Source organism: Coptis chinensis, chromosome 9 (genome assembly GCF_015680905.1).
Source record: "Coptis chinensis isolate HL-2020 chromosome 9, ASM1568090v1, whole genome shotgun sequence".
NCBI lineage: Eukaryota > Viridiplantae > Streptophyta > Magnoliopsida > Ranunculales > Ranunculaceae > Coptis > Coptis chinensis.
The window spans coordinates 54373929-54387141 of record NC_141464.1 but is presented as its reverse complement, the minus strand read 5'-3'; the positions used below and the strand labels follow the sequence as shown (position 1 = coordinate 54387141).

Sequence of the window (13213 nt, the reverse complement as noted above, 5' to 3'; positions counted from 1 at the left end):
ACAATCTCCTGACAATTCTAAATATTCCCTACAACCAAAATAACATGCCCAACTCTCTAAACAACTATTAACAATAGATAATAATGTAAATAAGTAAAACACATACCACAACATAAATATATACCATGGTTCGGCCAATGGTGCCTACTTCCACAAGAGTTAATCCTTTTATAAAGCGGGAATGACGATTACAATCACTCCTTTTCAGTCTCTCACCTTACTAGATCACTCATCTCTCTTTACAGGTTTGTCTCTCTGTAAAGATTATCTCTCAATTTTAATAGCTCTCAAAATTGGGTTTCAATTGTGTTGCTTAGGTTTTCTAAAATCTTATTTCTGTTTATATACTGCCCTTCCAAATTTGCGGTTACTGTAGTGAATTAGAATGCAAATATAGGCATGAAGGCGGTAGCTTTTAAAAGGCCAATGTCGGCGGGATACCGAAAGTACTGGAAGTTGTTCACGGCATCGGCGCATGCACGCCTTGGGCAAGACCAATCTGAGCGCGTGCGCGCTCCGATTTCTTCACGCAAACAAAACTTCAGTTTCTCTCCTCATGTGAGGGATATATAACTCCACATGCAACTCTTATCCCAAGCAAGAGTGCAGTCATTCCCCCTCAACCTCAACATCAGGTCGTAGGTAGAAACCGACACATCTACAGGGTGGATCTATGAGTTGGATGACCTGGGTTGTAGCCCCCTTAACTTTGCTCAAAAACCATAAATACAATGGTAATTACTTATCACCCCCAAAAAAGAAATAATAGTGAGAATTAGTGCTACCCCTGAAGAATTATTGAAATGAATCTAAAATTTATTGAATGAATTAGTGTTCTCTATTACACTTGTATTTATACTCATCTGAGTTAGTTACAACAAACTCTGCCTACGTGGAACAATTAGTTACAAACTACTAACAAACTTCTAACAACTTCTAACAAACTTCTAACCAACTAATGTTGACTCAAGCTGACTTGCTGACTTGGATTCTTCTAGAACCTTCAGAGGTTGTTGTGCACCATTCCCCCTACCTATTGGTGAATCCTGGATCGGCCCTGCTTAGTTATAAACATATTTAGTGTAATATTAAGATGAGTCCTAAAAAGAGTCACTTTGGTATCTACAATAGTCCAAATTAAAATGTCAATGTTGTAAAACGTTACAATTAAAAATCACAACGTACAATGGGCTTTTGGTCCGTTCCTAATATTTAATCTCACCCATAATTTTACCGCCTACACTTGTAACTTGTAATTAAAATAACCAATCTACATATCATGATTGTTATACAAAAAGAAAACAACTTTCATGTGACTGTTAACACACAAAATGTGTTAGCAAACCTCAACAAAAGCAGAGAAGAGTTGTATTTAGCTCCAAAAGGTAGTGCTTGTTTTACTGCTACTATCACATTATGTCCTTCTTTACAGTTAGCATGATCGTTATATCAACTTCTCTCGCTCCTTTCTCATCTAACGGTGCTTTAGTGGTATTAGTTTACTCAATTCAAATAAAATGCAAGATAATGTTTTTAAGGTGTTGGAGAAAATTGACAATGGGATTGAAGATGATTTCTAACCTTCAAAATGTATCAGTGTATTGGGCGACTTTGGAACATAAAATCAACACATATTTTTCAAATGCACTTTGTCTAATGATAGCAATAATGTGGGCTACTTTATGCAGTATGGCCAACATCAACATTTGGTCCATCGCTAGAGCAGACACTCTCATGACTTCCTAACTGGTAGGATGAGCAATCGGGACAAACTTGTCTTGGACACTGAAAAGTGTAAGTTTAAGAATTCATTAGATTTAATGTCTAAGAAGTTTTAGTGTATATTTCGAGCACAAGAGATGATTTTTGAAATCAGTCTTGTGGCCTTCTTAACTGTAAATCGTTTTTGGATAGTGTGATTGAAAACTCAATTTTTTTAAAAAACTGGTGAGCAAGATAGCACAACAAAGCCTAATAGCCAAGTCCAATGGGATTATTAGAAGGCTCTTAAATTTGGCTGGTGTGATATACCCAACCAAATTTGTGGCCCAAAACCCAAACAGAATTTGCCAACTAATCACAAATTCACAACACAACAAAACAATTATAGTACCTACTCAAATTTCGTTTATCAAAATTTCGATTGATTAATGATAGGAGATTCCAGTGTTGGTAAATCTAATCTATTGTTGAGATTTACTCGGAATGAATTTAGTTTCGAGTCAAAATCAACCATTGGTGTGGAATTTGCAACGAGAAGTATTCATGTTGATGATAACGGTGTTAATAAAGCTCAGATTTGAGATATTGCTAGTCAAGAAATGTGTGGCCACTTTTTTATTTTTAAATATCCTACGTGGCATTGTTATTAACTTATTATTGTGATTGTGATGCATTGGTGGGTTGGTTTGTAAATAATATTAGCTATAATATATTCAGAGAACAAGATGGGAGATCAGTGGAGAGGAAGAAGACAGAGAACAAGATAGCCCAGGGTTTCTAGAAAGTTTTGTTGCTAGTTTTAGATTGCAAAATTATCTCTACAATTTAATACATTTTAGAAATATTTTTAGCAGGACCCACCTTATAACTACTAAACCAAGCACCCATAATAATTATTGTTACCAAGCACGGTATGGGTTTAAAACGGTGTACTTGAAAAAAAAAACTTAGTTCGTGTTTTAAACGGAACGTGTCGGGAAAAAAGCATAAAAAAAAAAGTGTAAAAAAATGTCGGGCATAAAAAACGGGTTTAAAACGGTAAAACGGGTTTAAAACGTATGATACATAAAAGAAACGGTAAAAACCGATGATAAAGAATATAGTAGATAAAGAGTTTGATTTTTTATAAGAGTGGAAAAAAAAATAGGCACATAAAATAAAATAATAATAATACAAATGAAAAAAAATTCAAATACATGAAAGTATCAAATTATAATTACTCATCCAAATACTAGAAGTTTTAGATTTAGCACCAAAACATGACTCTAAATAAGATACTACTAGTTACCAACCATAATGACATAATCAAGTACTACAAATAAGTTAATAACTTTTAAATTTCTAATTATTAATAGTCCAAAGCAAAATAGAACTGTCTCAATAAGTCAATCGTTAGCCCACTCTTCAAAAAGGTAATAAATTTCTTTTAGATTATTATTAAAAATAATAAATAATAAAAATCCCATTTTAAACTGTTTTTAAGTTTAAAACACGTTTTTTAAAAAAAAAACTCAAGTTTTAAACTAGAACAAGACGTCTTGCCAATATCTCGGGTTTTAAATGCGTTTTAAAAAAAAAAAACACCGAATTTGGTGACAATGATAATAATGCAAACACTGGAAAACTTTCTAAAACAAAGTTTTGACATGTTTTCGGGCTAAACAAGTGGACCCTAAGTTTTAACTTTCAAGTTGTACTTACACTTGTGACTAGGGCTGTCAATGGATCAGTTTGGGCCGGATTCTGGAAAATCCGAACCCAAACCGATAAGATATATTATAAACCAAACCAACCCGAACCAAAAACTATAAAATCAATTAAATCGATTAATTTCAACCACACAATTGATAAACATATATATACAAAATTAATCATAAATATTACTAAAATGTCATTTTTATCGGTTCGGTGGAGGACAAACCCGAAACCAAACTAATATCTTATTGGTTCGGTTCGATTTAATTTTGGGTCGGCGGAGGGCAAACCAAATGACCAAAACCCAAACTGTTTTTTATGGGTATCAGGCTATCGAAACCATTCATTGACAACCCTACTTCCACGTGGACATATTGGCATATTGCTAATGACAACTGCAAACTAGCACAACCTAACCCAGGCCCAAAAATATAAAACGCCCAAGCCCAAGCCCAAGCCCAAATGTGAAAATTTGTTTAATTAACACCTCCTAAAATATCGCTACAATATTTTACATTTCAAAATTCCAAAAACCGAAATAAATTAATTGATTTGATTGAAATGGCGGCATATAGAGCAGACGATGATTACGATTATTTATTCAAAGTAGTATTAATAGGAGATTCCGGTGTCGGTAAATCCAATCTACTGTCGAGATTTAGTCGGAATGAATTCAGTCTAGAGTCGAAATCAACCATTGGTGTGGAATTTGCGACGAGAAGTATTCATGTTGATGATAAAGTTGTTAAAGCTCAGATTTGGGATACTGCTGGTCAAGAAAGGTGGGGCCACTTTTTTTTTTTTAAATTATTGTTATTGTTAACGTTTTGAGGAATGAAGACTTGAGACCTAGGATGTTAGTGGTGTTTTTATTAGAGGTAGGGATGACCCTAGGTTATTGGAGAGAACAAACACTACACTTTCTAGGAAAAGTTACAGTTTGATGTGCTTGATATGGGCTTGCCATGTATATTGGTAGGTTTCGTGGACATCAACACCGAAATTTATTTTACATTTGAGTGAGAGTGACGATTTCATGACTGGAATACAATATGTAAGAGTCTGATGTCAAACGAAGATTTGTTTGATTTTACTTCTAGGTGCCATACCAGACACGCAGACAGTTAAGGTTTTAGGTGTACCCACAAAACATTTACTTCTTTTCATTCTGAAACCCCTAACTTGGTTCACTCAACAATCATTAATAAGAATTATATCACATCAAACTTACAAGACCCCTCTCGCCCCTAATGCTCCTTTTTTCGGTTGTGGGACAACTTTTCCGCTTTAGTTAACCTAGTGCTGATCCTTATCAAAGCGTGGGCTGCTAGCAATTTAGTTGCTTAACGGCTAGTTCGCTGTGCCTACTATAAGATTTGTGGTTGATGTTTGTCTTTGATAGCTTTGCTGCTGAATTTTAATTGTGGAATATAATCAGTATAGAACTACATATTTCCATGTATATTTGATTAATTTCTCACTCTGTTATTTTTCTTAAAACTGAAGATATCGTGCAATCACAAGTGCATACTATCGTGGAGCAGTTGGTGCACTGCTTGTATATGACGTAACTCGCCATGTTACTTTTGAGAATGTGGAGAGGTGGTTGAAAGAGCTTCGGGATCACACTGACTCCAATATCGTGATCATGTTGGTGGGGAACAAGGCAGACTTGCGCCACCTACGGGCTGTGACCACTGAAGATGCCAAGTCTTTTGCTGAAAGAGAGAACAATTTCTTCATGGAGACTTCTGCGTTGGAATCTTTGAATGTGGAGAATTCCTTCACGGAAGTGCTCACTCAGATCTATCGTGTTGTCAGTCGGAAAGCTCTTGATATTAGGGATGACCCAGCTGCATTACCAAAGGGACAGACCATCAGTGTTGGCAAAGATGATGTATCAGCTGTTAAGAAAGTTGGGTGCTGCTCCCTCTAATTTAAGAAACACGAACAGTGTTATGAAGATCTCGGAAATGTCATTAATTTGGTGTCTTCGAAGTACACTAAATAGGATTTTAGTGTGACACCTATGTAATGTCAGGAATTGTCTAAGGTTGGGTGCATGTTAAGAATCTAAACAAGGGAGGACGCATCTTGTCGTTATTGTTAGTGTTTTTTTATAGCGCCCCCTTAATTTAGTTCTTAACGACCACAGGCTTTACAGTATGATTTTTGAACCACTCTTCCTTTTTTACTTATCAGATAACTTTATTAGCTATCAGCCTATTAGACTTTATTTATTCTTCAATCACATACCACTGTGAATTCTTTTTTTTTTTTTTTTTTTTTTTTTATGTTTATATTTTATTTATTCAAACATCAGAATGACACTTACACAATTTGGCAATAGAAATAGCCAATAAGGTTGAGTGTACTTGGTTCTTTTTCTAGCACTATTAAAAATATCCGAAAGGTGCGCTTCTGAACTTGTATTGACATCTCACTATCTCAGGATCCTGAATAGAAGGAAGAGTTCATAAAACCCTTACCCTTTTATTATAGATAAATAAAAATAAATAAAAGGAAGAAATAATTGTTGATGCAAGTACAGCATTCATGTTTTACAATCACGATAGAGACCATTATTTTCCACAGAGCATACATAGCACACACAAATCAGATATAAAATTGTTCTCTAGGGTGGAAAGGTGATCTTTATACGCCACAGTAAGCTTTCATGGCAGAAGCGTGTTTTAGGCCTTTTCTGTCTTCTCCCACTATGAATTGGTGATACCCAAGATGATTGAATGGCTTAAAGAGCAAGGGGTGTTCTTCATCAACCAGCTCCTCTGGAGTTTGTGTTATACCCTTGGCGTATGAAAGCAATCCTATAGAGTATCTTATAGCGTCCCCTCTCATCATAACGCGGTGAATAGGATTGTGTAATCTACAATTGCTCCATGCCTAGTGAGACAGCATTGCCAACTATTAGCGCATATAAATCTTGATTCATCAAATAATTTAAAATTTTCAATAACATTAATTGATATATAATATGCAATTAAACTTGATTGATTCAAAGATATAATGGCATGCAACCCCACCATGCAGGCGTCACCGATCATGACAACATAGGAAGAAGGCGCTGGCTTGACACTAATCCATTCTCCTTTCTTGGTTTGTACCTCCAGTCCATGGACTTGATTTTGGTTGAGTATGGTTAGAAAACTTGCATCTGTATGCGTGTCTATCCCCAAATTAGGCTCGTTCGTCTTTGGTGCCATGTATCTCATGGCTCGAAGGTGGTAACTTGTTGATTTTTCAGTGGCATTGAAGTCACGTTCTAAACCAAAGCTCTCGAAGATCATTCTCTTCACCATCAGCTCCAACTCAGATACTTGTCTTACGTAGGAACAAAGAATATCACTGAACCAAGAAACATATGACCAAGTTGAATCACAAGTAATAACACACTATGAGTACTGTTATACTACTACTGTACCAGTAAATAACTATGTATATGTGACATTGTGAGTGTGAGTGTGAGTGTGGGACTCTGGCCAATTGGAACAAACCCATTTGCATTTTGAGGTAACTCGTTTGTATTTTGCACCACACGATTTGAGTATTTGTCGGGCTCGCTGTGCGGATCAAGATACTGACGAGTTACTCACTCAATGAAGGTGGACTGAACGCCCGGAAGGTTGCCTAGCACATTTTCTTTAAGTTTTATTATTATATTGCAATTCGTGAGTTGGGTATCTTGCAACTCGTCTTGAAAGTATACTGAGTAGTGAGTACTATCAAGTATCAAGAGGTTCTTAGAAAGAATCATGAAAAGATATAAAAAGGCAAAAATGTGAGGATTAAAATTGTGACTATACCAGAAATTAGAATTGCCCTCAGGCCACATGAGATCAGTGAAGCTCTGAAGTCGCTCAATAACCGGTACATCATCAAAACTAATGCTTTCCAACAGAGGCATATTAGAATAGGAGCCATTATAACCTTCGAAGACGTCATTGAGAGTGTATTTATTCTTGGTCTCTGAAGAGAGACCAAACAACTTTTCCAGTTCACCTAGCATTTCTGGGTGAAGCTGAGTACCGCCGAACGCTGCTTCAAAGCATCCATATAATTCAAGTGCCTGGCGGATCTCATCTCTGACAGCGCACCAAGAAGGTGTTCCCGGTCTCAAGTCTTTTCTGTAGAAAACTATAGCTGGAATCTTGTCTGATGATATTGAGCCCATTCTCCTTGCTCTTTTCTGAGCTGCAAGGTTGAAAATCCTTTTTGAAAAATACAATGGAACTTTATAACAAAAAAATCTAAGGCATTGAGTTATTTCCCAGTGCACTACCTTCTGTACTTCTGTTATCTCAAGGAGGAGAAAGGCCCATCTAATTTATCTGATACATACCTTAATATTCTCAGAATCAACGCCAAAAGACCTAGGTGGAGGAAGGTAGCTATACCACAGACTATCTTCAGAGGTTCATTGCACACTAATCTGACCTGCTCGGGGCATTATATATAGAAAATAGAAAAAGAAAAAGACATTAATTTGATCTGTTTTATTGCTAATAGAATTGGGATCTATTCGAATAGAATTAATTTGTTTCATATTGGTCATACGTCCTCTATGCAGAAACATTAATATGTTTCATATTGGTCATACGTCTCTACGCAAAAACATTAATTTGTTTCATATTGGTCATACGTCTCTACGCAAAAACATTAATTTGTTTCATATTGGTCATACGTCTCTATATGCAAAAACATTAATTTGTTTCCTATTGGTCATATGTCTCTATGCAAAAGTCATATCTTTCTATGCAAAAACATTAATTTGTTTTCTATTGGTCATACGTCTATATGGATCTACATTGCAGAACAAAATACTGGAAAATTGCTACATAGTAATTTCAAATCCATCTCATATGTACTTCACTTTAATATAGAGAGAGGTAATGTTTATTGTAATTTGCACTGGAACTTTGCCATGCAATGACTTATTTGTATGAACAGATTTATTAGAGATAATATTCAAATAAATGATATACATGATCTCTTACGTGTATGCTCTCATTCCATATATTAATATATAGTATGGACACAAACAGCTCCATGGTTCATATTTAATTGAGCTTTCATTTAAGTGCAGTGAACTATGTGTAAGTATTAATAAGAAAATGGAAGAAGATGCTTGAGGACAAGAACCCAAACACACTTGCCTTGATTAGCTGTTCTCAAATTCATAATATCACAGAAGCATAGAATATAGATCTTAACTTTGAGCCAGTATCTTACCCATGTCTGTATTGTGAACTTGAACCAAACCTGTTTTGTCTTTTGTAATCAAGATTATCATAAAAACAAGTTGTTAATGACGAAAATCACATCGTCAATTTGTTTTCATCGATACAAAAACGATTTTCAAGACCTGAACAAGCTTTGACGGGTTGAATGGTTCAAGACCTCATCAACATGCAAGTCTGCCGAAATTTGGCGTACCAGATAAACACATTAAACGAAGTTTTTCACACAGAAAATGCATTTTTGTAAGGTACAACAGTAAACACTTTATAGTATGAAAAGTGATATCTTAGAAGAAAAAAAAAAAGAGTATTACCCCCTAGACGAGCCAATTAGGATTTCTTTCTACTAGATGGTCAATTAGGGTCTCTCCCCTAAACACATAGTCAATTTGGATTGACCGTTAAATTTCAAGTCAAGCAACTGAAAATTACACAAATACTCTCATTATTTTCAAAAAACAAATGTTTAATTTTAATTAGGTGGGGTCAATTGTGTCATTTTCAACTATTTGACTTAAAAGTTAACAGTCAAACTAAGTTGACCTTGTGTTTGGGGGGATCCTAATTGGCTCATCTAGTGGAGGATAATACTACTTAAAAAATATTGACTAATTTGTAATGACCTGTGCTAGACTTCTACTCGATTAAAAAACACAAAACTGCACAAGTTTAAGCTTCTTCATATATGAATCGATTGCTTCTTCGTATATGAATCAATTTTTCGCTAATGTGTTGCCACTCCTTCAGCTTCTCGCATTTGATACCACTTGTTAGAGCATCTTTAGGAGAGAAATAAAGAAAACACCAAATTTTTTAACCAAACCAAATAGCAAACTAAAAAAACACCAACCAATTTCAGGAGCGATATCAAATAGTTGACATCAAATGACGCGGTTTTGGATAAACCGCGCCATATAGCTCACGAGGCTTTCTCAAAACTGCGCCACTGAAGCCCATCTTTGAAGCCCAAGCCCACGCAATTTTCCAGAAACCGCACGGTGTTTGAAACACCGCGTGTGTTGTCTATATAAACATGACCAAAACCACGCAGTTCATTCATTTTTAACTTTTCTCTCAATTCATAAACCCTCTCTTTAGTAAAAAAAAATAAAAACCTATCTAAACTCTTAAAATTTTATATAGACCTTTTCAACACTTTCGACGGTGATGATGATGAGTATTGGCAGTACACAAACGACATTGGCGATGATATAGAGGTAGAAGAACCCGAGGAAGTACAAGACGGTGACCCGAGGATGTACAAGACGGTGGGGGAGAAGAAACCGAGGATGTCGCGCCGACTAATAGACATCTCTATGTACTTGAGTATCAATTGAACGACTTCGATTGGCAATTTAATCCCGATGAAACACTTGATATGCAAGTTGTGTCTTCTATACGTGATACAAAACACGTGTCGAGTGTAGTGGCTAATTCTCAGGTAATTAATTAGTTTTGATTAAACATTTTGAATATTATGCATTAATTATAGTTGAGTTGGACCAATTAATTATTTATCTTATATGCATTTTTTTTTTCATAATATCAGCAAGTTATTGACTACCGAGTTAAATCAGCTTTACTTGGTGTTAGAGAGTGGTGGAAGGTTCTTAAGAGTTTGGATGAGTTCGTACATATTAGAGATAGTATTTTGTGTAGACCTTTGGGTCTTTTGGTTGATGTAGATTATGAGAAGGCTGATTGGACAGCATTCATAGATTTAGTAGAAAGATGATAGAATACAACTCATATATTTCATTTTTATTGTGCGGAGTTGGAGTTCACACCACTAGACTTCACCAAGATTTCTGGGTTGAGTATCGGTATAGGCCAACCAATACCTTTTAATACAAATTATAAGAACATTGGTAGTATGCTTATGATTTTTCCTCGCTTGGATGCGGATGCTTATGATTCTTCTGGTATTAAGCTATATCATATTAAGACTGCATACATAGAACCTCTCTTAGATCCTAATACACGAGCGGAGTTAGCTTTGACTGTTCTACCTAGTAGTGAGGGTGCTGATGTGTATGTTAGGGCTTTTTTTTATGTTTTTTATTGGGCATGTTTTGTTTCCAAATGGTTATTCTACAGTACGATTTGGATATTATGTTTATGTTTCTGAGTTGCATAATATGAGAGATTATGACCTTGGTAGCTCAGTATATGCCACATTGATAGCGGCGTTAGACAAATTTTCACAGACATTTGGAAGTAAAAGTCCTCAGATTGCAGGATTCACAAGACTTTTGGAGATTTGGTTTTATGAGTATTCCGTTGTCTTTGTCCTAACATAGACATGATTGTTGATACTCGTCCTAGATTTGGAAATTGGTCAGGGCCTCACTTGACTCGTAACAAGGGGTAGATTAGAAATAATGTGTGTATGGCTCGTGCTCAGATTGATATTAGATCATTGTTATCTATTGAGTGGAGACCTTGGCGTTTGTCTACTGCCTTTGACAATCCAGTTGTGTAGCATGCTTGTGTTTTGTCACGTCACAGAGTTGTTTTTGCCGCGACGCGGATCAGTATGATTTAATCTTGTGGGGACGGATGATGTTGGACAGTTGAATGGACGTTATGGAGTTCCATGTGCTCCCATACCAGATGTTAGTGATGCTAAGTCATGGAGTAAAACTCAAATTTATGAAGTTCATGCCAGTTGTGGTCCTTGGCCAGATGTGTCTTCTTTTGTTGTTGAGCAGACTGCTGATCAGTATTATAGATTGTGGACTATGGGTCCGTTTTTTTGGTTGGGCTAGCAACTTCGAGTTTGTGGGCCTAGAAGGGATGAGACGTGAGATACGTATTCCTTATACGCCACAGCTTATTTACAACCCACAACCTGTGAATGCATATCATCCAGCTTCTGTGTCTGCCACTAATCCTCAGATGTTTGTCGTGTGTGGACCTGATGGGGAAGCTACTTACATTTCCATTCCTGAGGTGCCTGATGCTCGTTTCTATGAGTTAGAGCCGCAGATTGATCAGTATACCCTGGTGAGTTTAGTTGTTTTATTTATCTTCTTCATTATATATATATAATATGTACTCACACTGTATTTTCTTGGATTTTCAAGCTGAAGTTCAAGAAAGATATGAGAACAAGATTCGTATGTTTGATAGGATGAGGACATTTATGTATCATTATAGCCAAGAAATAGAGGAGGCGTATTCTCAAACATATTAGCAATCCCAACGTGCGTATGACGAGACTCAAAAAATGTATGAGGATATTCAGCAGGTGTACACGCAACAACATCAGGGATATGAGAAACTTCAGGCTGAGGTAGTTAACCTTCGTGAAGACAGAGAAGATCTTAGTTCTCAGGTTAGGAACTTAGAGGAGCAGCTTCGGAAGATCCAAATAGAAATAGGAGAGTCATCGAGTGGTAAAGAGCGTAAGAAGATAGATAAATAAATTTTATGTAATATGAGATGTATAAGAATATGTAACATGAGCGGAGTATAATTCCTTTCTAGTATCATTTTCATTTTCAAACAATTGCACAGTTCATTCTTATTAGATACATAATCATAGGGTTTTTATCATTTTTATCATTTTGGATCATTTTTATCATTTTTATTATTTTGGATCATTCTTATTAGATACAATTGGATCATTCTAATTTCTTATTTCTAATTTTTATCATTTTGGATCATTCTAATTTCTATCATTTTTATTCATATCACACTCGCGGTTTTGGATAAACCGCGCCATAGAAGCTCAAGCCCATGCGGTTTTCGCAAAACCATGCCATAGAAGCCTACTGTCTAGCCTAAGCCCATGCGGTGTTCGAAAAACCGGAAAAACCACAAGAGAGATTTGATACAGCACCAAACCAAACACCAAATTTTGGTAGATTTGGTGTTTGGTTGGTGTTTTCATTAACATGTGTCTCTCCTGAAGATGGAAAAACACCAAATTTCATTGGTGTTTTTAGAGATACAATTTAGTCATGACCTTACAATCTCGGAGAATAGGGTTTGTATAAGATGTTTGACTGAACTTAGGTCGGTGTTCTGAGCTACCTACGTATCCAGTTCTCTGATGAACTGGAATCAAGTTAGACGTAGTTCATCTTGAGTGATTGAGTTGGAGATGGAGAGAATGTCAGCCTCTCCTTGAAAATGGAGAAGACGCCTTCTTTTATAGGCGTAGATCCCCCTTTTGCACTGTCTTGATGATTGCTTTTACTCTTTCTGTCACAAAGTAATGATCTGTCATTAATGATGTTGTTGACTAGCTTGCAGCGGTTACGTTTCCTAGGTCGTTTGGACGACCTAACCTTAGGTCGCATGCACGACCTGCTTGTAGTCTGGACACGTGGTCTACCATGAGTGGTTGAGAGTGGAGGGTACTGACATAGCCTATTTTCTTTATATCACTATTTGTAAAATAGTGGTGTAAAGAAAGATAATAAAAGAGACCATGTGTTTTACTTTGTTGAAAATGGAGATTGTTGCGAATTAAAATTTTTGTGTTTGTAGGCTGGATGTCGTTTGTTGCTTAGAGCTTTGTTGGGAGTTGA

The 13213-nt window shown here is 36.1% G+C and overlaps 2 protein-coding genes across 4 annotated transcripts; one reads left to right on the top strand and one right to left on the bottom strand.

The window, feature by feature from the left end:
* Nucleotides 1-3926: 3926 nt before the first annotated feature.
* Nucleotides 3927-5638, top strand: LOC147476734 (ras-related protein RABA1f-like). Its single transcript, XM_086583978.1, has 2 exons — nucleotides 3927-4199; nucleotides 4924-5638. Exons 1-2 carry the CDS (start codon nucleotides 3979-3981, stop codon nucleotides 5351-5353), a joined length of 651 nt encoding a protein of 216 aa, XP_086440104.1. The 5' UTR covers nucleotides 3927-3978; the 3' UTR covers nucleotides 5354-5638.
* A 230-nt stretch (nucleotides 5639-5868) lies between these two features.
* On the bottom strand, nucleotides 5869-7930 carry LOC147476733 (deoxypodophyllotoxin synthase-like). 3 transcript variants are annotated; one of them, XM_086583976.1, is made up of 4 exons: nucleotides 7778-7930; nucleotides 7242-7629; nucleotides 6462-6783; nucleotides 5869-6321 (listed from the first exon to the last, which is right to left on the bottom strand). In XM_086583976.1, the coding sequence occupies exons 2-4, from the start codon at nucleotides 7607-7609 to the stop codon at nucleotides 6073-6075; spliced, it is 939 nt and encodes a 312-aa protein (XP_086440102.1). In that variant the 5' UTR covers nucleotides 7610-7629; nucleotides 7778-7930; the 3' UTR covers nucleotides 5869-6072. The 3 variants fall into 3 exon arrangements, with proteins under 3 accessions (XP_086440102.1, XP_086440103.1, XP_086440101.1); XM_086583977.1 differs by having other exon boundaries at nucleotides 7718-7866; XM_086583975.1 differs by having other exon boundaries at nucleotides 7242-7930.
* Between the last annotated feature and the right edge of the window lie 5283 nt (nucleotides 7931-13213).